The sequence below is a fragment of the Gorilla gorilla genome, chromosome 13 (assembly GCF_029281585.2).
Source record: "Gorilla gorilla gorilla isolate KB3781 chromosome 13, NHGRI_mGorGor1-v2.1_pri, whole genome shotgun sequence".
Lineage (NCBI taxonomy): Eukaryota > Metazoa > Chordata > Mammalia > Primates > Hominidae > Gorilla > Gorilla gorilla.
Genome location: NC_073237.2, coordinates 119,522,726 through 119,550,465, shown reverse-complemented (window position 1 = coordinate 119,550,465; position 27,740 = coordinate 119,522,726). Strand labels below are relative to the sequence as shown.

Genomic DNA, 27,740 nt, shown 5'->3' with positions numbered 1-27,740 from the left:
GCCATGTAAACCACAAGGTAGGGCCCCATGAGCCTGTAGGCCATGAGTTATTAAAACAAAGGAGGAAATGCTCATAAATAATATTTTCTAATAAAACTGGCATTAGCAAACTGATACAGATAGCTAGGTTTTTAACTTTAAGTTCAGTTTTTTTCTTGTGGAAATTAAAAATTCTGAACCAGTCCTTTAATTAGTGATATGAATGATGTAGAAGTTTATAATATGTGTGAATGTTTAACTGAAAAAGCCACCTCTTTTTCATACTTTTAAAATAATAGGGTCAAGTGCTGAGTATGGTAGGGGCACTGAATTGGGAATCAAAGAAACCTTGCTTTTTGGGAAGAGTTCAGACTTAAATTGAATTTGTGATGTTAGATGAGCTCATAGTCTCTGGTGCCTAGGCTTTTAATTGGTAAAATGTGCTGATTTTTTTCCCTTAGTATTATGAGTTCTGGAGGGTGTTATATGAATTTTTTTTCTCCTAAGTATAAGCGAGAAAAGGTTTTTTTTTTTTTTTTTTTTTAAAGACGGAGTCTCACCCTGTCGCCCGGACTGGAATGCAATGGCGCAATCTCGGCTCACTGCAACCTCCGTCTCCCAGGTTCAAGCAATTCTCCCTGCCTTAGCCTCCCGAGTAGCTGGGATTATAGGTGCCTGCCACCATGCCCAGCTAATTTTTTGTATTTTTAGTAGAGACGGGATTTCGCCATGTTGGCCAGGTTGGTCTCAAACTGACCTCAGGTGATCCACCCACCTCAGCCTCCCAAAGTGCTGGAATTACAAGCATCAGCCACCGTGCCTGGCCAAGATTTTAAAAACACATTACCAATGAGAGAAAAAGCAGAAAATGTTAATCACCAGTATGATTATTTGGAATATGTTGTTTAGCCGGTCTGTTGGTGGTGATTTTTTTGATTTTTTGTTTTGTTTTGTTTTTTTTTTTGAGACAGGATCTTGCTCTGTCCTGCAGGCTGGAGTGCAGTGACATGATCATAGCTCACTGCAAACTCCAACTCCTTGGGCTCAAAGGATCTTCCTGCCTCAAGCCTCCCAAGTAGCTTGGCCTTATAGGCGCATGCCACCACATCTGGCAAATTTTTAAATTTTTTGTAGAGACAGGGTTTTGCTTTGTTGCCCAGGCTGGTCTGGAACGCCTTGGCTCAAGGAACCCTGCTGCTGCCTTAGCCTTCCAAAGTGCTGGGATTATAGGCGTGAGGCACTGTGCCCAGCCTGGTGGTGTTTCTTTAAATGTTACTTGCTTTTAAAAATATTTGTGCCAAGGATTATAACTTAATCAGCTGACTCCTTAGAGAAGAAATTCTGATATTTTAGATCTAGATTGTGGGAACAAATGTTAACTTGGGATTTTCCCTGTCATTTTAGTTATGTGGTGAAATGTGAAAAAACCACACTGATTATTTTATATCTTACCATGTGAATTATTTACCTCTCATTCCGCTGATTTCTTATAGTCTTGATATTCTTACAACTAAAAGAAATGCTTTATTATTTTTCAGAGTGGATGAAGATGTCTTCCTTAGTTTATTCTTTTTAAATTCAGCTTAGATTTTCTGGTGTATAAATTTTGTGTTTTTATATAATTTAATTGATGAGTATTTTCTGGTTTCTCTTATTACTTGCTTTTTAGATCTCAGATTGCAATGAGAATTTTCTCTTTCTGCATGGTTCTTCTGATTTAATTTTTTGTCTTTTTTTTTTTTTTTTTTTTAAAGAAACGGAGTCTCACTCTGTTGCCCAGGCTGGAGTGCAATGGCACGATCTCAGCTCACTGCAACCTCTGCGTCCCGGGTTCAAGTGATTCTCCTGCCTCAGCCTCCTGAGTAGCTGGGACTGCAGGGGTGTACCACCATACCTGGCTAATTTTTGTATTTTTAGTAGAGATAGGGTTTCACCATGTTGGCCAGGCTGGTCTTGAACTCTTTGACCTCTGATGATCCACCCTCCTCGTGAGCCAAAGTGTTGGGATTACAGGCGTGAGCCACTGTGCCCAGTCTGATTTATTTTTTTAATACTTAAAGAAAATCTGTTTAGAGCTTATTTGAGTAAATAAGATTTCTCTGCATTTCTTCAATTTTTCCTGTTACTGTTTCTTTTTTTTTTTTTTTTTTTTGAGACGAAGTTTTGCTCTTGTTGCCCAGGCTGGAGTGCAATGGTGTGATCTCAGCTCACTGCAACCTCCACCTCTTGGGTTCAAGCAATTCTTCTGCCTCAGCCTCCAAAGTAGCTGGGATTACAGGCATGCACCACCATGCCTGGCTAAATTTATATTTTTAGTAGAGACGAGGTTTCTTCATGTTGGTCAGACTGGTCTCGAACTGACGACCTCAGGTGATCCGCCTGCCTTGGCCTCCCAAAGTGCTGGGATTACAGGCATGAGCCACCATGCCTGGCCTGTCACTGTTGTTTCATGGTGCTTATCCTGTCACATCCAGTAGAATGTTAGATGTAACATTTTTAGATTTAACATTGGCAGTCTGTATTATTTGTGTGATAAATGACAAATGTTTATGTAATGTATCAATATGCAGTTTTGCTCAGGTGTGGCCGGTGTGCAGGACTAGGTAATTTAGCAAGTACATGAGCCTAGGTAACAGCCTAGCGTTTCCAACTCTGTGGCTCTTTTGTTCTTTAGTACTTACTTTGGGATAGATGAATATGTCTCACTAAGTGTTTAAAAAATTTGTTTCTTTGTGGCAAACTGCACCAGTTGGAAAACTGGTTGTGGATGTTGAGCAAGAAAGACATCTAGACAGATGATTTTTATTGAGAAAAAGAAAAGCTTTGTAATCTATTTTAGCTCTGTTTTTATATAATGATAGAGGTTTTCAAATGATTACCTTTTCAACCAAAGTTTGATTTATAGAGGACAGTGACACTATAGTGTTAATTTAGTGTTATCCAAAAATAATGTGATTTTTAAACATAGATATTCAAACAAGAACAAAAGAGGCAAGACTGTTCATAAAAAATTGAGAATGTTTTAGTTTGTGATGGACTTCAAAACAAAATATTTACCATGTACTAACATATAATTTCATGTAAGTAAAGACAGTATAACCAGCTTTTAAATGGAATATTTTAGGCTTTATGGAAAACTCACTAAGTTATCCTTGTTCATTTTGCTGTGTATTGGTATAAGTGTCTTCGTGATATTTGTAAATTTGGAAAAATTTAAAGGTTTTTGGATGTGTGACTCATGAGTGTATAGAATCTACTCTGTTAAATTTTCATGAAATTCATTCATTTTCTGGGTTCTGGTCTGTTCCATTGATCTGATATTTCATTTTAGTTAATGGTACCACCCTTCGATCTTTGTAGAGTATTTCTTGATACCCTTATTTATGTTTTTCCCCAAATGAGCTTTAAAATGATTTTTGTTGAGATTTAAGTAAATCAATCCTGAGGAGATTTTGATTGAGAATATATTTGTAAATTAGCTTGTCATTTTGCAGTATGTATTTTTCCCACTCTGCATTTGGAATGTCTCCCACTAGTCTATTTAAAAAATTAAAGGCCTTGCACCAAAGGTTTGAATGTCAAATAGTGAACACTATTTTAATGTTTTTTGTAGTTTTCTTATAGTGTTCACAGATAACTTTTTATTTCATATTATTCTATATTTTGAAATCCTAAATTCTAAAATTTAAATAGAGACCTGGGTCTTACTCTGTTGCCCAGGTTGGAGTGCAGTGACATAGTGGTAGCTCACTTAACCTCGAACTCCTGGGCTCTAAGGATCCTCCTGCCTCAGCCTCCTGAGTGGCTAGGACTATAGGTGCCCGCTACCATGTCTGGCTGATTTTTTTTATGTTTTGGAGAGATTAGATCTTGCTACATTACCCAGGCTGGTCTCCAACTTCTGGCCTTCAAGCGATCCTCCCACCTCAGCTTCCCAAAGTGCTGGGAATTATAGGCATGAGCCACCATGCCCAGCCCTGAAGTCTCAATTTTCTAAGGTTAGAAGTCTTTGGCAGTTTGGAAAGGTTAGAAGTCTTTGGCAGTTTATGAGTCACTCACCATCCTGCATTTCTGGGACTCTCTTGAAGCTAAGAAGTATCTAATTCTTGCAGATGATGTGTGATGTGGATGACATTTGTTGAAGTAGTATTCAGAATGTGTAGGTTCAGCTAAAAGATAACTTTATTCATTTATTTATTTATTTAGAGACAGAGTTCACTCTGTTGCCCAGGCTGGAATGCAGTGGCGTGATCTCGGCTCACTGCAACCTCTGCCTCCTCAGTAGCTGGGACTATAGGTGCATGCCACGACACCCAGCTAATTTTTTTATTTTTAGTAGAGACGGGGTTTTACCATGTCGGCCAGGCTGGCCTCAAACTCCTGACCTCAAGTGATCTGCCAACCTCGGTCTCCCAAAGTGCTGGGATTATAGGCATGTGCCCCCGTGCCTGGCCAAGATAACATTATTTATAAATAATGCCAAGAGTGACTGAAGTGAACCTTACCAAAACATGAATGGAAGAGCTCTTGTTTTCTGGTGAGGAGTTCAGTAGAATGGGATTTTACTTCCCACTCTGGAGCAGTTTTTTCTTGTTTCAGTATTAACTGTTTCACAGTAGACAGTCAGTGCTATGGGTTGGCTAAAGATATAGTTGTATATCATCTTTTTCAGGTGATGTTTCTTTTGTTGAAGTAATTGTTTTCATTCTCCTTCTAACAGAGATCTATTCGATCTTTTGCTAATGATGATCGCCATGTTATGGTGAAACATTCAACAATCTATCCATCTCCGGAGGAACTTGAAGCTGTTCAGAATATGGTATCTACTGTTGAATGTGCTCTTAAACATGTCTCAGATTGGTTGGATGAAACAAATAAAGGCACAAAAACAGAGGGTGAGACAGAAGTGAAGAAAGATGAGGCCGGAGAAAACTATTCCAAGTGAGTGTGGACTGACCTCTGGGATGCTGTGCTAGAGTGCACAGCAAAGCTCTAAGGTCTGCTGGATTGAGTGTGTGTTACGCTGTTTTTTGGATTTTGTCTTATGCATATGTGAGACTATAACCAAGGAAGTAAATGTTACATGGAGATTTTCTGAGTTAAATTTGAAAGGAAAGCAAGTAAAGAATAAAGATTAGAGCCAGAGAAAGAAAATGGACCTGTTTAGGATCCCTTTTGAGAGAACACCAAGTCCTTTAAAATCATTATGTTTCAAAGTTATGATCTTTTTCCTGTGTTGATTCAGCCTCCTAAATTTTGAAATAAATAGTAGTGTTTTTGATCTCTGGGGAGATCATAAAATACCATTTTTGTAAGGCATTTAAAAATCCTTGTGTAGAAGAAAGAATGTAGGAAAATGTATTTTAAAGGTATTTTTGACTGTATCTACCTCACTGATTCCCAGGAATTTAGCAGTGTCTTGCATATCGTAACTGCTCTTTGTATATTTGTGGATTGGATAAAGATCTAATGGGACCCACACCCCTCAACAATTATAGTAGCATATTCTAAGTGTGACAATAATAGATTAGTGAAACTGAAATGGTACCTGGAGTTAGATCATTAATCTTTTTATGCCAGGCTAAGCTTAAAGTTACTGTTTTGAGCAGTTGTCACTATGATTGGAATAAGTGTCTAACTTTGAAAGATGGAGCTCATTTGACTATACTCTATGAATAAAAACATTGCTTTGGCTATAATTTGTAAGTGAAAGAGGTTACAGAATTTTTGCAGCTTTTAACTTTAAATCGGTGTGATAATAGGAAAGTATTGATAAATGGATTTTCTTCACTGAAAGATAGTATAACTTTTTTTATCTTCAGATCAAAGATAATCAGTGTGTCAGTTTTATTGCTGAAGAGCACAATTTTTTTTAACTATTTACAGGCAGTTTATACATTGTGTCTGGTCATGGTTTTGTCACTTTGAAGGTTCTTGGAAATGTGTAATTTTTCTCATATATGATGTCTGTACAAATGTTACTGTTAGATTTGGAGTTCATGTTCATTAGTAATGTTCTCTAATTATTTAGTTCTATATGTATCTCAGCTCCTGTGCAAGTTAAATAGTCATGTATTCCAGATTTAAATTGTACTTTGCTACATGTTTATGTCATGTTAAAAACTTTTTTTTATTGTGGTAAAATATATAACATAAGATTTGCTATTTTTACTAATTGTAAGTGTACATTTCAGTGAAGTTTATGTCTTTTTAATACATTTTCTAATTTTGTTTCTTCTCAAGCCTGGCATATTTTGGAAAGCACTCCTATAGACTTGCTTAACTGGATGAGGTCTGTGATTTAAAGACTTGTACAGGATAATATGCTCCATACTTTTATTTGAAGTTTTATTTTTATTTTTTTAGAGATAGTGTGCTCTGTTGCCCAGGCTGGAGCGTAGTAGTGTGATCATAGCTTATTGTAGCCTTGAACTCCTGGGCTCAAGTGATCCTCCTACATCAGCCTCTTGAATAGCTAGGACTATAAGTGTGTGCCATCATGCCTGGCTAATTTAAAAAAAAAGAATTTTGTTTGGAGAGACAGAGTCTTGCTGCATTGCCGAATCTGGTCTCGAATTCCTGACCTCAAGCTATCCTCCTGCCTTGGCCTCCCAAAGTGCTGGGATTACAGACATGAGCCACCATGCCAGGCCTGGATTTTATACTTCTGTGTGTGGATGCTCTTGGTTGTCTATGTACAGTCTTTCCGTTTTGTGGAACAGTCCCTGGGTGAGCCCTTGCCTATGATCCTTCCCATGTGGTGGAACTTAAGGAGTGCAGAATGATTCTATTCTTATATCAGAGGCTGGCATGTATTCCAAGGACAGAGTTGTGTTCTGGTAATAAACATATATTGTGCGCCTGGTGAGTGTTAACCACTCTGAAGGACACAGAGATGGGTGGGGGGTAGCTTGTATTTATTAAGCAATTAAGCATTTTCCATTGCCAGGCACGGTTAGGCAGCTTTTACCTATGCTGTCTTAATTTAACTTAATGCTTTACCTTTTTAAAAATGGATTCAAAAGTCAAATAACTTATACAAGGTCCTACAATATGTATTATTAGGAATATTAGAATTCTGTTTTTAATTTTAAGAAATTCACATATAGTAAATTCAAATACATTGGGTTGCTTGCTTTACAATAACTGCTATGTTCCAATTTTTAAATTCAAATTCAGAACTGTTTGAATTAGGAATTGATTTTCTGCTCAATCATGCTGTCTTCTACCTGTGGGCTGATAAGACCAAGTATATCATAATTATGGTTTAGAATTTAATAACTGAGCTAATAATAGCTACTGTTTATTGAGTGCCAACTATTGTACCACAGTACTTTTCCTACTATCTTGCAGCAAATCTACCAGTCTCTAATATTATTATCTTCCTTTCTCCACTCCTGTTTTACTTGTGAAATTTCCTATGCTCCAAACTTGCTTATAAAAAAAAGAGTGACTCAGAATCATTAACAAACTTTAACTTGCTTAAGGCTACTTAGTAAATATGTGTGGTTGAACCAGGACTCATATTCAAGTTTCTCTGACTCCAGATCCAGTTTTCTTAGCATCTATTCTTCAGTTTCCTGTGAATAACATGTGAAAGTACAGAGCAGGGAGAGACAATGATGTGCTGGTTCTGGAAATCTGCAAAAGCTCCATGAAGGAGGTAGCACTTGGAATAGGCTCAGAGGATGGATAGGGGTAGGGTTTTGGCATGTGGTGAAAGTGAAAGAAAAAAATAAATCTCAGCACCGATCTAGGTATGAGAAAGTATAGAACTGTTTAAGGAATAATAACTTGTTTATTGAGCTGTTAATATCTGTTGGGCTCTGGCCAAAGTTTGTTACATATATTCTCACTACCACTCTGTGAGAAAGGTATTATTCCTGTTTTACAAATGAGGAAGCAGGCTCAAAAGAAGTCAAGTTATTTGAAATTTGTCCAATGTCACACAGTAAGTAGCAGAGCCAGGATCTGAACCAGGAAGTGATGTCATGTGCTAAATTGCTTTCCAATATGGTAAGTGTCCAAGTGTTCAGTGGGACACCAATGAATTAGTAGGTAGAGTGTTATCCAATCAGCGCCTTTGGAAGATTATTCTGGTTGCTGTATACAGTACTTTGGAGATGACAGAGGTGGGAAAGGCCAGTAAGGAGGAGGTTATTGAGGTGGTCTACGTGAGAGGTAATAAAAGCCTGAAGAAACTGGTTTGCAAGTTTGATGGTGATTATAGAGGGATAATTTATAAACCATTACAATATTAGACTTGGAAGAATGAGAGGACAAGGATACAGAGGAAGAAGAAATCAAAGATGACTGATTCTCTATTGTTAATATCAGACAATTGCCTACACTTGGTCACCTGCTTTGAAATGCTTTTTATTTCTATATTTATACCACCTTTAACATTTTTCATTGATTTAATGTTTATTGAATCTCTATAAGTGTGCCAGGCACTGAACCCATGGCTGGATTATTTATCTTCCTTTCTAGTTTCCACTGCCACAATTTGTTTCTCTTCCTTCTCCCTTTCCATTTTATTCTCAACTCTGCTGATTCTTGCCCAACTCTGCTGATTCTTTGCTTATAGCTAGAATGACTGTTTCCCATCTAGGTAGATCAAGATTCTGCTGAAGTCAGACTTTCAGTTTGCCTTGCTTGACATCTCTAATTTTGACCTCTCCCTTTTCTGAACTTGGGAAGCAATCATATAATGTAAGGGACCTGAATGTTGTGGTCAAAACAACTTAGGTTTGAATTTAGGCTTTGCCATTTTACTTTCTTGGTGAACTTGAACAATTAACTTTTCTGAGGCTCACATTTCTTGTCTTCCAAATGGAGGCTTGTGGTGAGATTTAAATGAGAATATGTGACACCTGTTTGTGCTCAGATGTTACTTTCTCTTCCCCTTTTAAATAGGGCACTTAAACTGTTACTGCTTTTGTTGCTTAACTACAGAGTAAGCCTCAGGAGCAGGAGAGACTGTAACTCCTGTAAATATGTTTGCCATACTCAAACACTTGCTTATTTGTTGAAAGACGGTTAAGCTTAGTTAATATTTTCATTTGTGATTAAGGGAAATGAACCAATAAGGAACTTTTAGAATTAAAATCAAGGATAGATGAGCACCTTTCTTATGCACCATTTATGATGTTCTTTGAGTGTTTGCTCTTTTAGCTACTCCTGGATTTGGAATGCATATGCTGGCAGTTTATCTTTCCTTCCTTAGCTCTATACTTTTATCACATTTTTCTGCTTTCCCCATAAGCTGATATAGAAAGGGAGGCACTTTAGAATGATGTAGTTGGGAGGAACTTCAGCTCATCTAGCCAATAGTCATTTTACTGTTGTGGATACTGAGTCAGCAGGCACTACGAGTAGAATCCAGGTCTTTTAGATTTCTGTGCTGATGTTCTTTCTCAGTATACAGTGGTATTCATGTTCCTCACAAATTGCCTAATTACTACTAAAACAGAAGGAAGTTTATTTTTATTTTTTGAGACAGGGTCTCATTCTGTCACCCACGCTGGAGTGCAGTGGTGCAAACATGGTTCAGTGCAGCCTCAACCTCCTGGGCTCAAACAATCCTCTCTCCATTGCTTCTTGAATAGCTGGCACTACAGGTGCATGCCACTACACCTGGCTAATTGTTTTACATTTTTTGTGGCGACAGGGTGTTAATGTGTTGCCCAGGTTGGTCTTGAACTACTGGGCTCAAATGATCCTCCTGCCTTGACCTCCCAAAGTGTTGGGATTACAGGCATGAGCCACTGCACCTGGCCAGAAGGAAATTTAAAAGAACAATTTGAAAAAATATTTAAGAGAATACAGTATTTTCGAGTTTTCTTAAGCAATATAAATGTAGTAAAGAATTACAAGATCTGTAGTATGAAATACGTTCCCCATTGACTCCTTGAGGGAAGATAGATACTTTATAAGCCTCAAATCTGAGACTTAATTTTGTGGATACTTGGATGTCTGGATTTACATACTCCCTTATCAGTTCATAAGGGTATTCAGGAAGCCAAGTGATGATTAAGTTATAGTTTGGGAAATAGGTTGTGAAAGTAATCATGCAGACTTTTATTTTTAGGGATCAAGGTGGTCGGACATTGTGTGGTGTAATGAGGATTGGCCTGGTTGCAAAAGGCTTGCTGATTAAAGATGATATGGACTTGGAGCTGGTTTTAATGTGCAAAGACAAACCCACAGAGACCCTGTTAAATACAGTCAAAGATAATCTTCCTATTCAGATTCAGGTGAGTACAGTTTAACTGCACCTCTAGGCGAATTTGTAAAAAGGTGAAATAGGTAGTGACTTTGAAAAAATTATTAACCAGAATTGCTAATAGCTAATAGGATAGACAGACAAAATGAGTACTGCTACTCTGGGTCAATGACTAATTCATCACAGTTAAAGCAAACTTCTGGTGATTTGTACTCAGGATATATTTACCAAATTAAGATGGCCATTAAGGTACCATCTTAAACTTTTCCGTTGTATCTTGCTGAGAATCTTCATTTTTTCCAGGCTAGGTCTCCCCATTATAAAGTTCTTGGAAGGGTTGGTATACTGCGGAAAATAATTGGAAGATTGAAAACAGCCTAGATACTTTCTAGAGACTAAGAGACTTTCTTATCAACGAGAGACTTTCATAGATAGTAATTTTTAAAACTGAAGACTCAGTTAATTTGCCACCTCTTTGTTCTGTTAATGGAAATTACTGTTCATTTCTTGTCTCCAAACCTTTTTTACACTGGGATGCATTTAGAAAAATATGATGTTGGCATGTTCCCTGGAGGATGCTGCTGAAGGCTGAAGGCTCCTCAGGGATGAAGGTAACCATTCTGGGGTTCTGGTCATTCTAGGACCTGCCCTGCCAGCCTACCCCAAGGACTCATTGCATCACTGATTGGGAGTCTGTGATCATCTTCAGTTTCAGATGCATATTGTCTGTGGTCCAATTAAATTACAGCTTTTGATAATTTTATATTAGTTTGTCTTCATATCAATGCCACAGAAATAGATGTTGGCCCATAAGTCCAAACTTGTGAATTGTTGAATGCTCCCCACCACCACTCACTTTTTAAAATTTAGTTTCTTTTATTTGTATATCTTTTAAAAGGGGTCTTTTTTTCAAGATGTATGAATTCTAAGTTTGTTTTTATTAGCTTTGTTACTAGATCATTTTCTTTCATATTCACTAGCTGACCCTCAAAACCATCTCTGATTTTTTAGTACCATTCTTGACACTCAGATTTATTTTACTGATTGGCACATTCTCCTGTATTAATTTTGGGGGCACTATGTTATCATTTTGTCTTAATATATGGTTTTTAAAGTGACAGAACATACTTGGCTTTTCCACTTTCAATTTTGATGGAGAAATGTTTTCTGGTCTTTTATAGGGTTGAATCTATTTACCTTTCCCTCCCTTTTAAAAAAATCCTTTTGTGATCATTTGGAGGAAGGAGAGTGGAACGTAGCTTTATGTATTAAACATGGAATAAAGCTTTACAAAGTGGAAAGCTCATTAATGGGCTTTCTGGCTAACTATACTTGTAGTTTATTAGAATATTAATAAAGTTCCCATTTCAATTTTTATTTTGTTTTAGCATTTAATCTGTATTTCTGCTGTTAGTATAGTAAACATCGTTACTCTTACATCTAGAATTATCAGAATCAGACATACTAGTGGCTTTTTCACCCACCTCACCCCCTTTCTGTCCCTTTCATGAATCTTGTTTCTTATGAGAATGATCATATTCCTCATCCTCAGATGTTGCAGCATTGAAAAGGGGTTGAGAACCAGTGCAATAGTAAATCGGAGTTTTTATTCAGAAAATCCATCACATCTCTCCTGTTTTGAAGACACAGAAGATTGGGCCAAGCTTTAGTTGGCATTGTTAGAGCTTTCTCTGTGCAGATCACAACTTTGTAAACTCCACATTGTTTCTCTCTTGAGTGAGGGTCTTTATTTATGAGCATCGCAGTTTAAAAAGGTTCTTGTCTAGTTAGCAAGTATTCAAGGGGGTTACCCTGGAGGGTGTACAGGGTATACAAACCATCTCAAATTTTAGGAGACTGAAGCTTTTTAGGCTAAAGAAACTAAAAAAGATATAAATACCTTTAGGTCTTCGAAATGCTGTCTGGCAGAAGGTAAAAGAGGTGTGAACTCTTAAGACTAATGGTGGAAATTAGGAGAAGTATCTTTCAATTTAACATAGCTAATAGATTTCTCCAACAATAAATCTATGTTTGGGTAAAGATACATTTTCTTGTAAAATGGGGATGATGATTGTACACTAATCTCAGATTAAAATATATACATGTACACACATGCCCACATATATACACATATGTGCAAGTGTATTGTTACTAATAATATTCATGAAATTAAGTGTGACTTTTACAATTAAACCTTTCTCCCCGAGCACCCTCCGCCCCTCCTGCCCTGCCCAGTTTTCATGGTGTTTGTGTGGAAAACCAGTCTCTGATACGATATTATTTCCTTATGGACCAAAAATCTTTTTCCCGAGCACTTAACATAGCAAAACTTTCAGTTATCTAAGTACGTTAGTTAGCTGAGGTTTTACCTTACCTTTTCTCTTCATATTCTTTCCTAGGATGCTTTTAGAACTTCTTTGAGCAAAGGAGGAGGAGGATGACCAAAACCAGAAATCACTTAAAATTACTCTAGCACAAAATGCATATTATGTTTATTATTTTGGGTGTGTCTTATGGTGATCGACATGCATAATTGAAAAATGAAGTTCAATTTATTCTTTGATAGACATCTTTAATGCTCTTTTAGTGACAAAATGAATGTGAGCTGTTTTTTGCAGTTTCTTTATATTCTGGTTCTTTTATCTACGTATGGCCTTTTCCTTCCTTGGCTTCCTCTATTCAAAAGTAGGATAATGAGTTTTCCCTTTCCTACTTTTTTGGGATCGTTTAATGGTAAAATGCTATTTTTACGTAAGTGACTTTGAATTCTTTTAATACACACTGATGAGCAGGGACTTGGTAGTGTCCCTATTCAGCCTGGCTACTGTATGTCAGGTAATAGACACTAAATTTCACCACTAAGAAAAAAAGCCCCGTGTAACTTATTTTAAATCATATATTTAATGTATAATAATATATTAAGCATAACTTAATATATAATTCTGATCAGGTGATTATTTTGTGGGAGGCCCCTACCTAAATTGTATGTTTGTTTATATTTGTATGTTAAAAGAAGCAATGTATGTTTTCTGTAGATGTCAGATGACTTGACCCATAGTGGTAGGTCCCATTGGAAGATCTCTGAGACCTGTTGTCAGAGAAGGGAAGAAGTTATTTGTTTATACTCATTGTTTCCTCCTGGTCAGTGACTGTGCAGAGATACTTTTTCATTCATGCTTATTTGGTGCTCTTTAAAAAGCTCCATAATCCTATATTCATAAGTTTTTGCCAAGTAGGAGTTCCTGTTCAGGCTGCTCTACAAAAAGAGCTATTGTTTTGGAGAGCAGTCCCAGCTATTTCTTATTTTATAATAGTTCTCTGTAATAATTTTAAGAACAATAATTTACCATTTATCACATACTGATGCTATTGGCATTTTACTTTCAAATATTAGAATGGTTTTAAATATTGTTTCATAATTGTATGGATGGTTGACATTGTGGTTGCTTTTTAAAGAATGGAGAAAGAGGGTTTTCTTGTAAGTTGGGAGGAGAGAAAAGTGTTATCCCCAGTAAAGAACTAGTTACAGGCTTTCTTTGCCCTTTGAGCACAGTAATATTAATAGTCAATAACATTTGAGAACTTAGTACAAGCATTCTTTTTTTTTCTTTTGAGGTTTCAGTCTAATTAACTGGGTGATTTTGAAATCTTGGTGACTTTCAGAAACTCACAGAAGAGAAATATCAAGTGGAACAATGTGTAAATGAGGCATCTATTATAATTCGGAATACAAAAGAGCCCACGCTAACCTTGAAGGTGATACTTACCTCACCTCTAATTAGGGACGAATTGGAGAAGAAGGATGGAGGTACACATGTGTATATATATATATATATGTATATATTTGTTGTTGTTGTTTGTTTTCTTCATATAAAAGCTATGTTAACAATGTTTTATGGATTTAGGAAATAACAGCCTTCATTTGTTTTATGCCACTCTATTTAATAGTATTTTAAATGGCCTTATTTCTACATAATCAGTATATTTTGCAAAAATGTATGAATTCAAAATATAAAATGTTATTTCAAAAACCTGTGCTTGTCTTGTTGGTTTTAACTCTGCTTTAATTTTTATACCATTTGCTGTTCTGTTTTACTTTGTCTAGTATTGCATTAAGTTATTGGTATCAGCCAACTTATTCTATGTATTTTGGCTTAATGGTCGGATTTCAGGATTAAATGTGGTCCAAAACAGAATTGTTTTCAAATTTACTCATTGCTCCAAAATTACTTGCATCCTGGTTGGGCATGGTCGCTCATGCCTGTAATCCCAGCACTTTGGGAGGCCGAGGTGGGTGGATTGCTTGAGGCAGGAGTTCAAGACCAACCTGGCCAACTTGGCGAAACCCCGTCTCTACTGAAAATACAAAAAAATTAGCCATGCATGGTGGTGGGCGCCTGTAATCCCAGCTACTCGGGAGGCTGAGACACGAGAATTGCTTGAACCCAGGAAGCGGAGGTTGCAGTGAGCTGAGATCACAACACTGCACTCCAGCCTGGGTGACAGAGCAAGACTCTGCCAAAAAAAAAAAAAAAAAAAAAGAATTATTTGCATCATATTGCTCTTGACTTCTAATAGCTGTATAATCTCATAAGATTTGTACATGTCTGTGTCTAGATTTGTTTTATAGTGTAAGGGATGTAAATTGGGGGACTGAATTTTTTTAATGGATAATGTTTAGTAAATTTTTTTTTTAGGAGGTTTGTGACCCTGTTAACATTTTGAATATGATTTATGTGAGAATCATGCTTTAAACTAACTTTCTTCTGAATTTAAGAAGAATTGCTGTCTGGCAGTGTCATCCTCATAAAAGTAGAGAAATGTATTCAGTTATTGGTAGTTTTGAGAAGTTCATGATGGAATTGTGGTGGGCTTCTTTTTCTGATGTTTTTATCCTGTCAAGTTAGCTTGTTTCTGCCTCTCATTCCCTAGAAACTTGCCAGGTGGTATTTCTCCTATGTCAAACCTGTGACCAGCTGGCTACTCTGTCATGACAATTTAGAGGCATTGCAGCCTATCTGGGCCGGTGGGGACTCCCTGTTGCTATTTTTCATCACCAGACTTTCAGCAAGTTCCATTGCTTACTCCCTTACCTGAAATACCAGTGCCGCAATAAATATTGGTCAGTTTCTTAGTTTATTTCAACTTGGTGATAAGGGTAGAGAAAAAGGTACCAGTAAAGTTGGAGTTTTAATTTTTGAGAGACATGACTCAGAATCACTTAAAGTAAAAGTGATAGACTCTTTTTAAAAAAATGCTTTTTGGGATAACTAAAATCATCTATATCATAACTCAACAGATATAAACCAGACACATTTATGAGTCATATTTTAAAATCAAAGGGCATCCAATCTATAATTGAGCTTATGCCTATGCATTAAAATTTTTTTGCTGTATGTAGTATCTATAGCACCTCTGAAGAACCAATCTTAAATGGCTTAATTTTTTAACAGCTTTACAGTTCACCATTAACTGTAGAACTATAAAATGATTTCTGAAGTGTCAAGATAAATGTTAATTCTGGTAAGATGTGTTCTACTTGACCCTGTAGTATAAAACCAACCATTTCTAAGTAGTGTTGTAATTATAGGTATTATTAAAAATTATTTGAGTATAGGGAGATGAGAAAAAGACTGAAGTTGCCAAAGGCTAAGTTAATTACATGTTTGCTTGTATCTGTCAGCATCCCTTTCATTTTTTTTTTGAAAGTATTAAGGGAACATCAGTCATCTTTATTCCTTGGTTTTGTGTACTTATATGAGATTTTGTCATAGCTTTCAGTGATACCTTTAAACTTAGTCTGTTGCCTTTATAACTTTAACTTCTGTTTAGAGAAGCTGAAAACATTCTTAGTATATTATACTCTTGCTAGAAACTATTACAGAATAGATTTTGTAATAAAGTAAGAGAGTCATAGTCTCTCTTCAAGGTGTTTGAGTTACTGAAGGATCCAAAGACCTCTATGAGCTGAATCTCATCAGCTGTTATATGGGATCAGGTAAGGTGAAGGAATCAGCTTTGATCTAATGTTTTACACATCTTACTTCCTTTTTTTTTTTTTTTGAATGGCAGAAAGATTTGCTTTGCTGTTGTCCTTAACATCCCAGCCCTGTTGACTCACTTGAAATCTTTTATAATTTGCTCTTTTTTTCTAACCTGGGCTTTGTCAAAGACAATTTTTGATCTTTGTTACTGGTTTGTATATTCCTGGGCAACTTGGAGGATCTGGTGTATAATTACGCACTTCAGACCTGGGCTGTACCATTCTGTTTTCTCACACTAGACAGCTGCTCATCCCCTTGATGCAGTTCTTTTCAGCTGCATGGGATAAAAGCACAAGATTCATTCAGGTCCCAGGAATCTGTGGGGCTGAAAGCTACCCTTTTTTCTCCTAATTTATACTTTTTTTTTTTCTCAAAGTTAAAAAAAATTCCATTGTAACTTTTCTCTTGGAGACATTTTCCTGTAGTATCTCAACATTCCTTCACCTACCCCCACCCAAACAAACTGTTCACAATACATACACACCTCACATCTTTCTTTTTTCTGTCTTAACTTGCCACATATTTGGGTAAAATCTAAAAAAGGAAAAAAAAAAAAAAGAGTGGTTGAGAGCAGACAGAACCAGAGGACTGGGGCGTGAAACTTATTTCCTCAGGATTGTGCAATGGATCTAACTACCTACTCCTTTCAAATCACGATTTACATTTTAAATTGCCATAATACAGAGTGAATCTCTTTGGTATTGTTTACTGTTTCATAGGTAAGTTTCGTCCTATGTTGTCCGTCGTCTTTCTGTATTCTAACCCTTTACTTGAAGGCCCTGTAGAATAACCATATCCCCATTACTACGTTTCCTGCTAATGAAGGCATAGAAGCACAGATCTTGGTGTGCAGCAGTCTTTCATATGGCTTGTTTTTTTGTTGTTGTTGTTGTTGTTGTTGCTGGAGACAGTCTTGCTTTGCTTGCTTTGTTGCCCAGGCTGGAGTGCAGTGGCATGATCTCAGCTCACTGCAACCTCTGCCTCCTGGGTTCAAGCAATTCTCGTGCCTCAGTCCCCTGAGTAGCTGGGACTACAGGTGCATGCCACCATGACCGGCTAATTTTTTGTATTTTAGTAGAGATGAGGTTTTGCTATGTTGCCCAGGCTGGCCTCGAACCCTTGAGCTCAGGCAATTTGCCCGCCTCGGCCTCCCAAACTGCTAGGTGTGAGCCAGTGCCCCTGGCCTTATTTGCCTCTTAATTCCATTAGTTGCTATTGCTGTGTGACCTTGGGTAGGTTTCCTCATTTTAAATTGTGGATTATAAATACCTTAGAAAGTTGTTTTAAGTGAGAGAATTTATGTAATGTGACTTGTACAATAACTGGCACAAAGTAGTTGCTCAGTAAATAGTAGTAGTCAACTTACTGAATGCACCTATTCAAACTGCCTTAACAGTGAAAATAATGTGCACATGATAGGTCAAAAGAAGTCAACCCAAGCACAGTTAAACTCTTAAACACCCGGTGATGTATAGTATTAGAATCAGTATACTGATTTATGCAGTGCTAATAATAAAAACCTGGTATATTGTATAGCTTATAATTCAGGTGTCTTTTTGCCTGTCCTTTATCCTTAGCACCTCTAAGGGTACCTAATACATAGTAGATGATTTTTTAAAAAGCCCTATAAATCTGTTAAGTGAATTAACATAGTCAGCATATTGTCTGATTAAATAGGACTCTCCAGTGTGTAAGAAGTATTAATGGGCATCTCATAGCTCAAGTAATATATATTGAAGATTAATCTCTGTTAAGATATTTTTATAACCTACCATGTGATAAGCACTTCCTCATATATGATTTATTTTAAAAGCCCTCACTTGGCCGTATGGGGTAGCTAATTGCCGTTTTATAAATGAGGAAAATCTCACATTTTACCCAGCTCTCCTGACTCTACGTCTAGTATGCAGGCCACTTCCCATTATTGTCTAGGATTACTGCATGAGGGGTTAGGCTGATGTGGTCATTCTGAGCTTCACACAGAGTCTCAATTTCTTTTGGTGCTTGTGATTTTAAATTAGAAATATATTTGCTATTGAAGGGGGTGATAAATTATCTGCTTATTTATAATGCAGTTTGAAACCAGGTGGATAAGGAAACTACAGAGACACTTGTGGCTTAGACTAAGAGACACCTCTCTCCTCAGTACTGGGGTAGATTTTCAGGGACTGTCAGAGAAGTTGCTTCAGAGTCCCTTCATATTGGTGCCAGTGTGAACTCGCCCTTCTTGGCAGAAATTCACTAGCATGTGTCTTGCTAGGGTCAAGGCAGTAGGTTTTACAGTACAGCCATCACAGCTGTGATAATGATGGGCTTTATTTTCCTGCCTTCCCTAGTTTCTGGATCTACGTTATCCAGGGCAAACTTTTTTTTTTTTTTTTGAGATGGAGTCTCGCTCTGTCTCCAGGCTGGAGTGCAGTGGTGCGATCTCGGCTCACTGCAATGTCCGCCTCCCGGGTTCAAGCGATTCTCCTGCCTCAGCCTCCTGAATAGCTGGGACTGCAGGCACTGGCCACCACACCCAGCTAATTTTTATGTTTTTAGTAGAGACGGGGTTTCACCATGTTGGCCAGGATGATCTCGATCTCTTGACCTTGTGATCTGCCTGCCTCAGCCTCCCAAAGTGCCGGAATTACAGGTGTGAGCCACCGTGCCCGGTCAATCCAGGGCAAACTTTTAGGCACTGTCTTTCCAGTGGCAGACTGCCACTGAAGAAAAGTCATACCGAGTGACATTAGTCACATAAATTAGGAGAACAGTGCTTTCTCTGTTCTACCTTATTGCTACATTTACCTGTTTATGTTATTATGTGCCTGTGTTTTGCATGGACAGTGGTTTGGGGCATGTCTTCTCTCCAGAAAGCTTCAAGGAATTGAGAGAGAAGGGGCTGCCAGGATATTCTTAGGCTAATTAGAAAATTCTGTCAGCATAGACTTAGTAGCTCAGTTTCATCCTGATTGTCAAGGAGCCCCTCATGATACTGAGCTCAATTATTTTAACTTTGAAGAGCCTAGGTTCCAGACATATAACTCCTGTTTAATGCAATCATGTTTTGTTTTTTTGCTGGCCCCATCTCCAGGCTGGTGTTTTGTTAACAGGGACAGATAGCTAGCTTGCATGTAAGGCATTGAGAGAAACTGACCAACATTTCCTGTGGTATGGTGTGATTCTGGTCACTGATTTAATCTCTAACCAAATGAACATGGTTAGGCATAGTAGTAGACTTTCTAGTGTTTCTGTTGCCAGAATGTTGTATGTACCTTCATGCCCTGATGCTAGGTTACTGAGTAATAGATTTTCTTAAAAGCTGTATTTCTGGCTGGGTGTGGTGGCTCACACCTGTAATTGCAGCACTTTGGGAGGCTGAGGCGGGCAGATCACCTGAGGTCAGGAGTTCGAGACCAGTCTGGCCAACATGGTGAAACCCCATCTCTACTAAAAATAACAAAAATTAGCAGGGCATGGTGGCACGCACCTGTAGTCCCAGCTGTTCGGGAGGCCAAGGCATGGGAATTGCTTGAGCCTGGGAGGCGGAGGTTGCAGTGAGCCGAGATCATGCCACTGCACTCCAGCTGGGCTACAGAGTGAGATTCTGTCTCAAAAAACAAAAAACAAAACAAAAACAAGCAAACAAAAAAATGCTATATTTCTTTGCTTTTGACATTTTTATCACCTTCCAACTCCTGCCTCCCATGCTGTTTCTTATCTGTTTCACTGGTCATTCTAGGAGATAATGAAATGGCTCACAGTTCTATTGTTTCTAATTAAGAACTCCAAGATGTGTTATCAGGAAAGTTTTGATCCTCCTCAAAATTTAAACGCCTACATTAAAGTTCAGAAATATTAAAGTTAAGATTCTACTACCAAGGGTAGCAGTGTTTTCCCAGCAGCAGCTTTGCGATTGTCACATTAAATGAAGTTTTTTCAAAGGAATGAAAACATACATAAAACTGTATATTATTAATTATATAAAGGAAACAGGCAATCTATGCTTATAAATAGCACTGTACTACCATATGAATTTGTATTGTTTTAATATTAAGAACTTTGAAAAAGATAAAATGAGATGAATTATTATATCTCCTCTACTGTTTTCTACCTCCTGAATATTGAAGCCATTTTGGATCTTTTGATTTTCTGACTATCAGAGCATGAAGAAACATGGTCATTCTGATGGTGATGGAAAAGGGAACCTGGTGCAAGTCTTCTGTTCAGTGCCTGTCCCTTTCATCTCATTTTCATAGAATGTGTTGTCTTCAAATGTTGACTGTCTGTAGCAAGCCAGTGTCTCAGTTTTCTAAAATAAGAGTTTGTGGTTACAATCTGACTTTGGGATGAAATAATTTATCAAAATATTTTTGCCATTGTCTCCCATTAAAAATATCTGTGTTACAATCAGAGTAAGATGCTAATTACAAGCTCTGATCCCTGGATGAAAGTATTAGAAAGTACAAGAAGAATTTTGGCTTGCCTTGCCTTTTCCTATCCTCTGTGTTACTTCCCTCTTCCATTGTCTCCCTCTTCCTGACATTCCTACTTGGTAAGATGATGGAATAAAATTTAGCTTGTCATACTATTCATTTAAAAATTGACATCTTAAAAAATAAGTTCCATACTATTTATTGGGATTACATTACTTAGTAGTCAACCTTTGTTATGTCTAACTTTTAAGAGAATGTAAACATTCATTTACAGTAGTTTGTTTTATCTGATATGTGAGCTTTACACAGATGCTTGTATTGACCACAGTTAAGCATTTTGACATAGAAACATTAAAGTGAGCTACTTGTATATTTTGTATCACTATAAAGACAAAATTGAGCTATATCACCTATGAAATGAATACCCGTGGTACATTTGTTTATATTTATAAATCAGAGTAATAATCCTTTTTGAGGCTTCCCATTTTATGAGTAAAAGGGAGTAATGAAACATTATATTCTGATTTTGTTAGCAGTGGTTAATGGGAAACAATGCAAATAACTGGTGTACAGCTCACCTGGTCAGAAAATAAGTGTGTAGCACTTCAGCCTTTACAGTGTCATGGCCAGTAAAGAGAACCACAGTTCTTCCTTTAATAGATTTGTTTCCTATTGGCATTATGCCTTTTTTAATGACATTTCATCAGTTAGAATAAACATTGGCTGGGTGTGGTGGCTCATGTCTGTAGTCGCAGCATTTTGGGAGGCCAAGGCAGGCACATTGCTTGAGTCCAGGAGTTCGAAACCAGCCTGGGTAACATAGTGAGATCCCATATCTACAGAAAAATTAGCTGGGTATGGTGGCACATGCCTGTAGTCCCAGCTACTCAGGAGGGTGAGGTGGGAGGATCGCTTGAGCCTGGGAGGAGGAGGTTGCAGTGAGCTGAGATCGTGCCAGTGCACTCCAGCCTGGGTGACAAAGGACGAACCTGTCTCAAAAAAAAAGAAAGAAACCACAGAATAAACATTGATTGTTGTAATAGGATCCTCTGATAACTGAAGAAATCAAAAAGTATCTTTGTTATTGTCTCCCATTTAGAAATATATACATTGTATTAGTTGGCCCACACAAATGCGCTACCTCTATCCGATCTGTTACTATCATGATAATGCTGGGAAGAAGTGTTAGTGGGCTGTCTTATATTTAAGAGAATCCTTAAAAAGAATGGTAAATCCGACTTAATTGTATTAAACAAAGAATCATTACTCAAGAAGCATTTGCATATTGTGTACATTTATGGAACGTACCAATCCCAAAAGTTTAAAAGCCTACTTTTCAGTAGCTTAGAGGAGATAAATTTGGCTGTCTAAACTTGACTTTAGTGTCATGTGACATCTTCTCAAATATGGGTATTTGCTGCTTTGGGCCATTTAATCCAACTTTAAATTATTAAGGCAAGCTGAATAGCCATAATTAAATAGTGTTCTTTGTTGCTTTTTATTTTTAAAAGGCATATAAAACTTGAAATATAGTTCACTGTATTTTATATTTGTAATTTTAATAATTTTGGTTTAGAATAGGGAATTCCAAACTGATACTTGAGTTCTCAATCATGGGGTGAAGTTTCTGTTAATGGTTATCTTGTTGAATTAGTTTATCTAGTGTAAAAAAATTGTCATCCTCAGTTTATTCTCAGTATATCTCATTGATATGAGACATAATTGATTTCCAGTTTTCCTTAAAGACGGTTAGAGATCAAAATGTCTTCTGTTAAAAAAAATTGTTAATGCTATTGGTCCCAGATTTCCCTTCTTTGCATCCTGCCAAAGGAAAAAGTGCTCTGTACTTATTTTGTGCCCTGTGATGTTATACATGCTTAATAAGATCCCAGATTGTAAGTAGCAGCTGTCATTGATTTGTTTACTGAATGAATTTTTCATGCTTCATTGTATTTGTGCACAGAACTACTCTGATGACTGTTTACTTAAATAATAATCATAGTGCACATAATTTTTTTAAAAAGCAACACAGCCAAATCAGGAAATTTTCTGGGAGTCTTATTAGTTCACTCAAATGCTGTTATTCTTTTTATTTTTTATTGTTTGATAATTTGATAGGAATCGCTTGGTCAAATTGTATCTGTCTCTCTTTATCCCATTTTACTGTTAGAAAATGTTTCGATGAAAGATCCTCCGGACTTATTGGACAGGCAGAAATGCCTGAACGCCTTGGCGTCTCTTCGACATGCCAAATGGTTTCAGGTTGGCTTTTTGTTACTATCTTATTGTTATTAAAGTTTGTCCAAGTTTCATTTGGAACACCTGCCACTTAATTGGTTTCTGTGTACTACGTAAAATGAGGGGTGCTTTCTAGCTCATAGTGTGGTTGTTGGAGTAATTGAGTTAATTTAGATATGTGCCTAGTATAGCTTTTATAGTTCATGATGTTTTATTATCATATAATTCTTTTTGGCTTAGTATTCTGAATTTCAGATGGTTGCTTATAAAATCAAACATGAGTGAGAAAAGCTAAAGGTTAAATTAGGTAGTTGCCTGGAGTGGGGTTGCCATGAGACTACAAAATTAATTTTAATATTATGGTCCTTTTATTTTAAAAATGTACCTTTTTAAACCTTAATTTTACTACTTGTGATTAATTGATTTTTTTTTGTTTGCCTGATAACTGATGAATAATTTGCTACTTAGTATTCACTTGAAAGAACTTGCCCAAAATGAAGAATAGATCTCAATAGGGATATCTGGAATCATTTTGTTTGTTTTAGGCAAGGGCAAATGGATTAAAATCATGTGTAATTGTCCTCCGCATTCTGCGTGATTTGTGCAACAGAGTCCCCACATGGGCACCATTGAAAGGATGGGTAAGTACTTAAATATGGCTAAAAGCAAATTTGGAAGCTGCAGCAGAGAAAATCCTATAGAAATGAGATGTTACTTTAAAATGGCTATCTCCTAAGTTAGCTAAGGCATGCATTATGTATGTTTGCCATGAAAAAAAAATAAAGCATCTTTTTAAGTGAATTCTTCTTTTGTGCATATAACTTGCCTCTTCTACCTCATTGTATTCATGTTACAGAGCTTGAAATATTTTTTTCTGACAAAAAGGTTTTATACCTTTTAGAAGTGAGTGTCTTCTTACACTTGTCTTTGCACTGGTGGTTAATCACTTAGTGTTCACCTGCTGCCCACAAAAGTCTCCTTGGCTGACCCACTTCTCTTTTGGTGCCCCCACTTGCATTACCATGAAAATTACCCAATAGGCCGGTATAAGGATCCTATACCTCTGTAGCTTTCTCTTTGAGTGGAGACATTTACAAATAAGTTCATGTTAGTAATTAAAGTCAGGCAAACAGTACACTTAAGCCCATATGGATATCATTTATATATATTATAAAATTGACTTAACTTGGAAATTATGCCTGCTCCAATCAAGACAACTTAAGAACATTATAAAACAATTTAAATAAAGCCGTGAAAGATCATTTTATAAATGAATGTAGCAATGATTACTTTGACAAAATATCATGAGTTCTTAGTTTATTGAACATGGACATTTGGTCGTTTGTTTATTCTAATGGTAATACTTAAGACAAGCTGTCTGAAATGAAGTCTTATTATTATATTGAAATATTTGTGGTTTGTGTGCTTCCTAAGTGGGAGATTAAGTGGGCTGGGTTTTGTACACTGGCTAGTTATTAGCTATTACTAACTTATATGAGGGCTTGTTAAGTCTTTATTAAATGAATTAGAGACCATAGTTTCTTTAGTGATCCTTTCTGGGTAAATAAGTATAAAGTTTTTGTTACAAAAATGTCTTCTGAAGATATGATCTTAAAATTGCTTGATTTAAAAACTCTTCCCAGGGTAAAGGTTAATAATCATGGGGAAAATGTTAAGTGGGTCCTAAATGTTAAATTGAATTTCACTCTTTGGCCTCCCTTGTAGATAGAAATGTTAGCTCACATTTAACTGGAATCCTTTTAACACTTGGTGCATGTACTAATTTGTAATTTAATATCTTCTAGCCACTAGAACTTATATGTGAAAAGTCTATAGGTACTTGTAATAGACCTTTGGGCGCTGGGGAGGCCTTGAGACGAGTAATGGAGTGTTTGGCATCTGGAATACTACTTCCTGGTAAGGGTTTCAAACTCTGGAAGCAGAACAATCAGCAAATCTCAGTTTAGTTTATTTTTCTAAATATATGCTAAGTTTGTTCTCTACACAGGAAAATGATGCATAGGAGTTCTTTTGCTTGGAATTTTGACAACTAGAATGTGTGTTGGAAAAGTGCTATAAAACTCTTTTTCAATAATTATAATTTGTGTTTTATATATACTAACATAAAGGGTACTAATAATATATTGTGTCTGCTTTGAATTTGCTTTACCTCGAACTCTGAATTTGAAATTGCAGATGTTTAGTTAAAATGTATGAAGTTCATTCTGTTTGTAGTCTGGTTTTAAATTTGGAAAAATTAAATTTGGTCTTATTTTCCATATGTAATCCCTTTTAAGATTTGGGCTGATTCATTGTGCTGTTTCTAAATTCTCAGAGTAAGACTCAGTTTGGGCCTTAGATATACAAGTGACTTCCAGTATAAAATAAGGACATACAAGTGCTAACATGTTGAAAATGAGAGTGTGTCCTTTTTACTCCACTTAACTGAGCAGACTTTTAACTTAGTTCCTCAGTTTTTTTTTTTTCATTTTCTCTTCATTCTCCCCAGCCATCTCTCTTTTGTTTTAGTTTACCGAATTCTAAACTCAGTTCTAAATGATACTTGTGTTTTTCCTTTGCCAAAGGGGGTCCTGGTCTTCATGATCCTTGTGAGCGAGACCCAACAGATGCTCTGAGCTATATGACCATCCAGCAAAAAGAAGATATTACCCACAGTGCACAGGTAGAAGATTGAGCATGCCACTCTGACTTATTAGCGAGATAACATAACTTGATTTTCTCAATTGTGTTCAAACACTTTTTTCTTGTGTGTTGTTAGGGACTTCTGCTGTTATAATGTCAGAATTTATGAGTGTCATTTTAGCTAGATGTTCTAAGGGCTTTATGAATGGCTATTGAAATGTGATTAAATATAATACTTTGTTCTTTAGCATGCACTCAGACTATCAGCCTTTGGCCAGATTTACAAAGTGCTGGAGATGGACCCCCTTCCATCTAGTAAGCCTTTTCAGAAGTATTCCTGGTCAGTTACTGATAAAGAAGGTGAGCATGGAAGTTTTTTATTAGGGTTAGGGGTTGGCACTGGTAGTGATAATCATGGGATTCATCTCTCATTACAACTTAGGGAACTTAATAATTGTGCATCCAAATCATGTATAAAAAGCTTTCTTCCTGACTGATATGGGTTGGCTGTGTCCCCATCCGAATCTCATGTTGAATTGTAGTTCCCGTAATCCCTAGGTGTTGTGGGACGGACCGGTGGAAGGTAATTGAATCATGGAGGCAGTTACCTCCGTGCTGTTGTTGTGATAGTGAGTTCTCACAGGATCTGATGGTTTTATAAGAGGCTTTTCCCCAACTTCACTCTGCACGTCTGCCACCATGTGAAGAAGGATGTGTTTGCTTCCCCTTCTGCCATGATTGTAAGTTTCCTGAGGCCTCCCCAGTTATATGGAACTGTGAGTCCATTAAACCTCTTTCCTTCATAAATTACCCAGTCACTGGTATGTCTTTATTAGTAGCATGAGAATGAACTAATACAATAAATAGAATGGACCAATACACTGACTTTCTTCTCTTCTGTTCCTATTAGGTAATGTCAGCTGATGTAACATAATCATGTTTTCTTATTAGTGACTAACTCATTTGGCTGTGTTGGCCAGATGCCATTACTGCATAGACTATACTTTCAGAACCCCTGGTCTAAGGAGAAGAAATCAACGATGAGCTAGGAGGAGACGTTATCACTATCACTAATCAGTTTGATTATCTTTCTCAAGCTTGGAAATGTTATCTAACTGAGAAAGAAAGAACAAAAATACAGAGGAGAAGAAAAGCATATTGGAAAATTCAGGACCATCTTCCATTTGTATTAGTCTGTTGAATTCAGAGTTTCAGCAGAAAAAATGTAGGTTTTGGGCTCAGTATGACCTGGGTTCCAATCATAGCTCCACCACTTCCTAGTTTTAGGCCTTGAGCAGTTAGCTCATCTCTCTCACTAGGGATATTACCCTCTTATTTTTTTGACTCTTGTCCGGTTAAAATGCCTGACTTGTTGCCTAGAATACAGTGGATACTCAAATGTGAATCCACTTACTGCCTTCCTTAGGCCTCAAAATATTTTTTTTCCCTCCCTTTCTCTCCTTTTAAACTAGAAAGTGGAATATTTAATACCGGATATTCTTCACCTGGAATGCAGCCTACCTCTAACAATGGAAATTACTCTACTTTTAGATATCACAAAAATAGTGCAGTTGCCCAGTCTGTTTATTTAGATGGCAGAATTCTAGTGGGTCTGAAGACTTTCAGAGAGTCTACAACATCAAAGCTGTTTAATAGTAATAATAATATTAAGGGTTTTTTTTTTTTTTTGGCCTTTTTCTCTCTTTCTTTCCTAAGTGTATAGTTTTCCAGAGGCTACATGTGACATGTGATGAGATCGTTGCTCTGATGGCTAATGGAATGTTTTATTTTCTACATCCTTGTGTTTAAAATTGTTTTGTTTTATTTTTAATATGCTCAGTATTGACAGATATTACCCACAAAGCATAGCACTTTGGGTGCTTAATAATTTTTTAAGAGTGTAAAGTACTCCTGAGCTAAAAAGTTTGAGAATCAGTGCCTCACACTGTAAACTCCTCAGGGGAAAGAATCCTCCAGATTCTACCCTATGATTATTATAAACCAATGCTCAATATAACTTGAGGAATGAAGGCCATTTTCTTCCCGCAGGTGCTTGCTTAGTGGTGAAGAAATTATTGAAAGGGATTTACATACCCATGTGACACCAAGCATTGTCTGTGAATTGAATGATTGAATAAAAATGTTATATATATATTTAGATTCTTATGATTAGTATCAGAAAATTTTATT

General features: G+C 36.8%; 1 protein-coding gene across 9 annotated transcripts in view; it reads left to right on the top strand.

Annotated features, from left to right (window-relative positions):
- STRBP (spermatid perinuclear RNA binding protein) overlaps positions 1-27,740 on the top strand; it is a 158,935-nt gene that overhangs the window by 84,280 nt on the left and 46,915 nt on the right. For all 9 annotated transcript variants that reach the window (XR_010130358.1, XR_010130357.1, XR_010130356.1 and 6 more), the window contains 8 exons: positions 4,700-4,920; positions 10,070-10,235; positions 13,868-14,012; positions 22,840-22,931; positions 23,453-23,548; positions 24,713-24,824; positions 25,493-25,590; positions 25,799-25,910. Coding sequence is in view for 6 of the 9 variants with exons in the window: in XM_063696772.1 (XP_063552842.1) it covers positions 4,700-4,920; positions 10,070-10,235; positions 13,868-14,012; positions 22,840-22,931; positions 23,453-23,548; positions 24,713-24,824; positions 25,493-25,590; positions 25,799-25,910 (1,042 nt within the window). In the remaining 3 variants the exon portion in view is untranslated. The remainder of the gene's footprint in view (positions 1-4,699; positions 4,921-10,069; positions 10,236-13,867; positions 14,013-22,839; positions 22,932-23,452; positions 23,549-24,712; positions 24,825-25,492; positions 25,591-25,798; positions 25,911-27,740) is intronic.